The sequence below is a fragment of the Neodiprion virginianus genome, chromosome 5, assembly GCF_021901495.1.
Source record: "Neodiprion virginianus isolate iyNeoVirg1 chromosome 5, iyNeoVirg1.1, whole genome shotgun sequence".
In the NCBI taxonomy this organism is placed as follows: domain Eukaryota; kingdom Metazoa; phylum Arthropoda; class Insecta; order Hymenoptera; family Diprionidae; genus Neodiprion; species Neodiprion virginianus.
The window spans coordinates 21,626,265-21,634,420 of record NC_060881.1 but is presented as its reverse complement, the minus strand read 5'-3'; the positions used below and the strand labels follow the sequence as shown (position 1 = coordinate 21,634,420).

Genomic DNA, 8,156 nt, shown 5'->3' with positions numbered 1-8,156 from the left:
CAGAGCAAAAAAGCAAGTTAACGAGAAAGAAGATGACGAAGAAGGCGTCGAATCAAGGAGTGACCTAATCAACGACGTCCTGTAAGACGTACCAAAGAAGTAGGTATCCTTATTTACCACTCGTCCACGATACTCGACCACGTGTAAATAACGAAAAATGCAACGATGCCCAGCAACAATTTTTGCAGATTCAGCGGGGCTTCTTTATCGGATTTGGAGGAGTTCCCGGCATCCGCAAGCAGCCTCGACACGGACCCGCAGGGTGAGCTAATCCGTTTTATTCATTTCCTTATTCATTACACCGTTCCGTTTCGTTCCTTTCTGTTCCGTTCCATACCGCCCGGGTGTTTTCTCACCCATTTAATACGTCGACAAAGCCGCGTGTGCGTATGCCGGCCTTTAATGAATTAGAGACAGCGCTGACCAGAGACCCAATGAGGTTACACGTCCTGGCAAACGTACATACGCTGCAACCGCTCTAAGAGGGAGGCGAGATTTGATTCCTTTGTTTTATCAAGCCAAGCCACCCTCTCTCCTCGTCGCTGTTGTTACTCCCTTCTGGTCCTTTTTGCTTCTTCCTACGTTCCTTGCAACTGCGCCAAGGTTCAGGCTATATTTTACGTGCCTAAAATACTCCTTTCTTCTCGCTTTTTCACAGCTACTTCGTTCTTTACTTATTACCTTTTCTCGCTACGATTAATATTTCACCCACGTCATGGCGACGATCGTGACGCTGTGACTTTGCTTATACCTACTCTATTAATTAATACATCCGCGGAAGTATAACCTGATTGTATTGACCGTTCGGTTAACAAGAAGTAAATAAGTCTATTAGGTCTGCGTGAAACGGAAAGGGAACACGGTGAAATCGTTTTTTCTTTCTATTTTTTTTTTTTAATTGTCGACTGCCTACACGGCCAAACGAACGACAATGCAGGAAATTATACGGTGCAATACAAGCATTGGAGCAATTAAACGAGAGAGGGATACAAATTATTCAATAATCGATATCGATCTTTAAGTAATCTATTGATTAATTCAACTCGCTTTGTTCCTCTTTTTTTTTTTTTTGCCATCGAAGCTATTAACGCATGATGTGATCAACAATAACGAATAGATGTACATAATACGAAATCGATATATATATATAGGTCACATTATTCTATCACTAGGTGACGACGTCGCGACGTGACGTCGAGGCTAAGCTGGCTATTGCGGATGTCCCACGCTACCGGAAGTACGTATATACCCGACCTCTCTATTGGACCGTTACGATCGTAATTGTACATAGAATACTGACAAGGTAAGGTTCGGTTGTGGAAATCGGTTGTTTTTTTTTCGACTAAGTAATTAAACTAACTGGATAGAAAAGAAGAGAAAGAAAAAAAACTGACGAAAGGTGAAGGAATTTGAAAAAGGAAGTGAGTAAGGAATTTAAAGCAAACGCAATCTAACATCTCAACAGTTTATTATCTGCATAAAACCAATTTCGTAGTTTTTTTTTACATAATTTTCATATGTGTGTAATACGCTAAAGTCGTAGAATATTTTTATCAATTACTAATAAAATTACACTTTTCAAATTCATATTTGAAACGATCGTAATATCCGTTTACGCACAACATGCGTATTTCTCAAGTAGCCTTGATTGTATTCAACCAGAAGCCATTCTGCTTACCCTTATTATTCGTTCCTTCGATTTTACAAATTTACTTTCAGTTTTAACAATATGGAAGGAGAAATATTTTCTAGAAGTAATAATTCGATAGAAGTGCATTTTTCATTCTGCAGCCTGTGCCAGAAAAAGCATTGCACTGAAGAAAACTTCCTGTGCTGACAAACTTGACCTTGACTTTTTCAACTTCAACATCAACTTCGACTTCGGCTGTACTAGCAACGAAAAAACAAACATCACGTTGAGCTGTACAATGAAAAGTACGCACCCTCAAATAATACGTGATTATTAAAAGCACGTTACGTAGAAGAATTGTATGAAAAGACTCGGCAGAATCGTGGGTCGAGTCAAAAAGCGACAGTGAGAAGATAACAGTAAAGCTCTTCTTCCGGAAATGCATCGAAAGAAACAAAAGAATGTGATAAGAATAGCGAATGCTGTCTTTATCTTGATTTACTGCTGGAACATGGTGTTTCGAAACAGAACGAGTCATGGAACAGCATTGAAATAGCTCGGAATGGTCTTCTCAATGAATAAAAGTCTTTTCTTGTAAGTAGGGAGAAGAAAACTGTTCCACTATCATCCAAATCGAAGCACAAGCATCGTGCCGAAAGATGAAAAATGACAAATGAAAAACTAATTATTTGGGAACAAAGACTAGATCTGGGAAGTTAATCCTCTCGGCGAGGTCGACGATCTACGGGATCCACAATCGTCAGTCTTCGGTATCCGCCTCGTCATCGATTTCTCCGTGCCCTAAATCGGCCCTCGAATTAATCCCGAAGGACAGTTGTCGAGAAAGTAAGGCCGCATTCTACTCACCCACCCCAGAAGTACCTGACGCGTGGAAAACACTTCGGGGTGCGCGAGCTCGCGAGATCATCTCCATCGGGCTGCTCCGCTTGCGTTTTCAAGGCCCAGGAAGGATCTTCGCGGGGGGATTGAGCTCCCTCTGAATTTCCTCAAGGGTCTTGCCCTTGGTCTCGGGCGATATCCAGAACACGAAGAGCGTGCCGGCCGCACAGCATACGGAGAATATCCAGAATGTCGTGTGGATTCCGGCAACCGAATTCAGCGACTGGTATCCAAGCCCTACGATGAAGGCGAAGAACGAGCCCACGATTATCCCACATGCGACCGCGGGGCCCTTGACGTTCGTGGGAAACAGCTCTCCGAGCAGGACGTACGGCAGCGTTCCGATACCGAGGGCGACCATAACCTCGTAGGTGATCAGCGCCACTATCGGCAGCCAAGTGAACGACGATACGTCCGCTTGGGCCTCGTACTTCAAGTAGAAGAAAAGACCCTCAACTCCGAGCGCCAGCGCCGCGGTGATGCCCGATGCCATCATCAACGGTCGCCGTCCCAGTCGGTCGACCAGACCGGCTGCTATTACGCCGGCGACCAGCTGCGCCCCCCCGAGGACGATGACGGCCTCACTCGGCGCGAGTGACGAGCCACTGTGGCTGAATATCTCCTGCGTGTAAGCGACGATCGCCATGTGACCGGAGAACTGCTGCGTGGCCTTGAGGCCCAAGAGGATCAAGAGGGCGCGACGGTTCCCGCGAGTCCCAACGAGCTCGAAGAGCGCGTTGCGGGTCGATCGCTGACCCTCGATCACAGCCTCTTTCATGGACGCTACGTCTGCGCGAACGCTCTCGGGCTTGACTACTCGACGCAGCCGCATGAGGGCGCGCTCGGCCTCCGCGTCTCGGCCCTTTATGAGGAAGAAGTACGGGGTCTCGGGCATGAAGACGAAGGTTGCTACGAAGGTCAGCGGGACGACCATCGAGACCAGGTTCAGCTGCCAGTAGGGGAGGTAGGCGCCGACCGCTGTGACGAAGAGAGTTCCAACGTTCGTCGACATCTTCAGGAACGTTCCCAGCGCACCACGGATGTTTTTGTCCGCTATTTCGCCAAGGTATATCACAGCCACGTTGTAAATACCGCCGTGACCGATGCCCGCGACGAAACGGGCCACGTACAAGGTTATCACGCTCTTCGCGGCCACCACCAGACCCCAACCGGCTAGTTGCGGAAGCGCGAATGCCAACAGGGAGAACTTTCGGCCCAGGCGATCGACGCACGCTCCACTTATGAATGAGGCCAGAATTCCGCCGAGGGTGTACAACGATGCTACCCAGGCGCCCTCACCCTTAGTCACTGGGAACTCGGAGTCCGGGCCCGTAAGGTATGGTAGTGCTGGTGACGTCCAGCCAAGGTGACCTCCGCATGCCATCACTCCTAAGCAAGCTGGAACCAGAACATATAATAAGATCTTAGGGATCGTTTGAAGAGGGTGATGAAGAGAACTTACGTTAAAAATGGATACCTGATTTTGAATGATGTTTGTCCTGGTGTAGATTGTTAGTTTAGTGAAGAAGGTCAAAAAAGTTACTCAAAGTTGCAGAAAAGACGAAGAAAAAAGGTGAAGAATTGAATATTTTTTACACTTATGTGACAGTTTGGAACAGAATACTGTTCTAAAATAATGATTAAGAAGTAATGAAAAAAGCACATTTCTCGGCTGAGGTTACACCAGTTTAGATTTGGTTCAAAATTTGTAAATTGTTGAAAAAGAAGATGCAGTATATTTTTTAAAGGTGTAAAACGCTGAAAACAACTAGTATGAAGTGAATCTGAAAGTGAGCTGTTTGACATATTGATTTTTAAAGTGTGATAGTTTAAAAAAATAAACTTCGTGGATTGTTCCAACAAACAAGGAAACAATGGTTAAGAAGAAGCAGAAGAGGAAGAAGAATATTCTAGAGTTCTACTTCGAAATCAGTAAATGATGAATTGAAAACAGGATACAGAAGACGATGAAGAGCGGTTTTGAAAGGTATGAATAACTACTAAAAACTTTGAAGTAGATTTTGAAGCATGACAGCATACCGTCGTAGTAGTTATCCAACATTGGAAGCTCATTCGATAATCATATATCCGAAATTGAAATATAAATTATTAAATTTGAAATGGTGATTCAAATCTGGAACTGCAACGACACAATTAAGAACATAAAACATACTGGACTTCCAAACAAACAACTAGACGCCTTTTTCATGATTCGCGTGACACTGCATGGTCTACATTGTAAAATAATTGATAATTGCTAGGTTAACCACACAGCGAAGAGGGCAAGCTGCATTTTCTGAAGATTACGTAACACCTGTATGCATGTCACGAATGTAAGTGCTCATCATGAACGTGAAGCAGATGAATGCCCTTCACGACTGCGCTAAAAACGGGTTGCGCAACTGCTGATTGGCATCGCTTTGCACCGACATGATTTTCTGTGAAGAATGGGCTGCAGTAGCTAGTCGACTATTGTGCTATCGATGTACCACCTATCAGTTTTTTTATTTGTTTTTTTTTTCATCTAAAACTAACAAAATGGGAATCCCAACCGGCGCTGATTGTCGGCGGGCTTAAAGCCGCCGCAAGTTGATTTTAGTTCTTTGTTTTGGTTGAATCGGTCAATCGGAAGTTGGGAGGATTAAATGGCATTCATTTTCACCGAGTAATTTCCGTCTTGGTTATAAGAGAAAGCGCCTAAAGTGCGCTGCGTTTTATGTATGCGCTGTGTATATTTACACTGTAATAATAATGATAATGATGATATTCCGTAATAACAACGGCCGTAACCTCCGACGATCACGATTGTCTTTATACCGATTCGAAAGCCGCAGGTTTTCGCCTCCTCTATTCAGACAGCGCATAAGAAAGAAGGAGCCGTTAAACGGGTCAATTTATAGACTGGAATCAGTGCAAGTTGTTTGCCACGGCTATTATACATAACACTTTCAGCTTTTTTCAGATTAAGATCCTGTACAATTTTTTGATGTCGTGAAATGAACCGATTTCAATAATCGATTAATGTTTCGAACTCGCAATGATTTGCATTATTCGAACCCTCGACGCGTCGCGAGGCTAAAGGAAGTCTGGCGAGTACTTTTAGTGCCATTCACGTCTGGCGTTTAACGATTAAGGCAGTGACGCACGTCCTTCGGTTCAGCCCGGAGTGTCTCGACGTTTCTTGGCTTCCGGATGAAGTGCAAACACGAATTTGTAAGCGATGTATCTAATCGAATTTTTATATTTCAGGAAGATGTCCGAGCCCAAGAAACCCCGGAACCGGAACACTGGGCATGGAACCGATTGCGCAACCGGGTTGTAGCCGCTGCCCATAGCTGGCAGACTGAAAATCGGGTCACCGGTACAAACATGCTGGCTAGAATATCTCGGCCACGCATTCATGCCAACGCGTAACTGCCACCGCAATTACACTTGCAGTTTTCACACCTGTGCCAATTAATTCATTACGGTTCAACCGGTTCATCGGACATGCGTTTGCATTACTTCAGAGACGACTCGGCTTGAGATTACTGTGGAGACACTCTGTCTGACAGCTTTCTAACACTCTCAGCTCCGGGTCTCCGACAAAGAGAGGAAGGTGGTGGCGTGACTCCACCGTACCTAAATTCTGGAGTAATGGCGTGAAATCAGGTGGACGGGCTGGAAAGGAAGTCGTTCCGACAATTACCGGTTATTAGCGCCAAGCTTAGCGCAGAAGCGACAATGTCCATACTTTGTCTCACGCTATGCGTGATTCTCGCGATTGGAAAAACTCTGCTCTCTGATCTCTAAAGCGGTTCAATCCTTGATTTAGGAATCTGCAGGTGCACCGAAGGCTGAGGATTTAGTCCATGGCCGGGTCCTCCTGGACTGGAGGATGCGGACTGGGCTCGGTGCTCGTTTTGGAGATAGTCTAGGTGCTCTTTCGCTTACCCGCTCTACTGCAACCACATCCGCAAATTTTTAACGCCACATACGGACAACCGGCCTTTCTCGCACCAAGGGCACCTGATCAATCATGCCCGTTCCATTTTGCGGACTACTGTCGCTAGTCAAGGCGAACGCTCTACAGTTTTTTTTACAGGTTCTTCAGGCTGGCGCAGCGAGGGCGAACCGAGTTCGTGATTTTTAAAATCAGGAACTGAATTTATTCTTTCTCAAAATGATAAGGACTGTGTGAAGTTTTTTTTCTCTCTCTCTCTCTTTTTGAGGAAGTTCAACAAAATTATTCTAATCCACATTGGCTAGTCGATGGTTTCAGAAACACCAATGATGTATAACATTTTTTCACACTCACCGCTTACTGCTGCCGTGAACTGGAGCCACTGACTGCCGCGTTCCCTCGGGACTTCCTGGCTCTCCATTTCCTGCAGCTTTTTGGCATCCGTGTCTCGGTTGCCTGCGGCCTTCGGAGTCCCGGAATCATCTTCCGGAGTCGCGGAAGTCGCGGTACTGATCCTCCAGCAAGAAAATATCTTCAGATGCATGGTTGGTTCGTGTGCTTAGTTTTCTTCTCTTATCAGCGATAAATGAAAGTAATCGACACAGCAATAGTGAGAAACTGCAAAAGATCGGTATGAATATTCTCTGGATTCGAGGGTACGTTCCGTTGACCTTCGACGGTAACCGAACTCGACACGTCGTTGACCGGTATTTTTGATAAACTATCTTTATCCAAAGATCGGCAACAGCGTTGCTAGAGATTTCTATACGAAAAAATCTGACGTTCACAGTTGTAACTCGACGATCGGCTTTTCGATTCCGTGGGTTAAGATTCTTTTTTACTTTATTTTTATTTTAAAACCGAATTTGGCGGCTGCTACCGGCACGTGGTGCCGAACTGAACCGATCTGGGGTTCGACCGAGCCTTTAAAGCCGATTGAGTGGTGATAGGTGAAAGAGGTGGGGGGGATGAGGGGTGGTGACTCGCGATTGTCGAGACCCGCGGAACCATGCGATGACCCTAACCGTGGAGTGCGCGACAGCCTCGCCCGATCCGCCCCCCACCCTGTCTTACCGATAAATCGCAGACATTCCGGCAGCGCCGCACGGCGATCGCGCAATGTGTACATTGCTCCTTGTGTATGTACCTGACCGACCGCAGGGCCCTCCCATATCCCCCCCTGCCGATTCCACATCCGCGACAGTCTCTTCGCCAACGAGACCAGGTGGCTCTTATCGCCGATCTATTGTTGCAGGTCGCTTTAACAGCAAAAATGCGGAACGCACCGAGTAACCACGTGTTTATTGTTCATCACACCTATAGCCGGTGTTCGTTAGATCACGTGATACACTTCGTAACACACTCCGATGGTACGGTCACGCATTCCGATCTAAGTGTCCGAGATATCTGTCGATAACGGAATTTTAATAGTGGATGTACGAATCGGCGCGAGTACCGATCCTTACAGTATTATTGATTAACCCATTTTCACACCCGTCTCACTTCTCAGTTACACCTATTTCTCTATTGCTTATTCTATTACGCTCTTAGCCCGCTAACGTTGGTTGATTGGCACACGATTTTTAGCACCTCGATTTGTCTTTAGGTGATGGCGGTCAATATTTTCTTTTCTCTCTCTCTCTCTTTCTTTCTCTCTCCTCTTCTCAAACACGGTAATTCATT

At 45.7% G+C, this 8,156-nt stretch overlaps 1 protein-coding gene across 1 annotated transcript; it reads right to left on the bottom strand.

Annotated features, from left to right (window-relative positions):
• Positions 1–1,451: 1,451 nt before the first annotated feature.
• On the bottom strand, positions 1,452–7,577 carry LOC124304924 (facilitated trehalose transporter Tret1-like). Its single transcript, XM_046763729.1, has 2 exons — positions 6,828–7,577; positions 1,452–3,928 (listed from the first exon to the last, which is right to left on the bottom strand). Exons 1-2 carry the CDS (start codon positions 7,015–7,017, stop codon positions 2,586–2,588), a joined length of 1,533 nt encoding a protein of 510 aa, XP_046619685.1. The 5' UTR covers positions 7,018–7,577; the 3' UTR covers positions 1,452–2,585.
• Between the last annotated feature and the right edge of the window lie 579 nt (positions 7,578–8,156).

Coding starts and splice junctions, on each gene's coding strand:
- LOC124304924 (XM_046763729.1), bottom strand. CDS start 7,017: ATGCATCTGAAGATATTTTCTTGCTGGAGGATCAGTACCGCGACTTCC. Junction 3,929..6,827: donor GTTCACGGCAGCAGTAAGCG/GTGAGTGTGAAA, acceptor TTCTGGTTCCAG/CTTGCTTAGGAGTGATGGCA.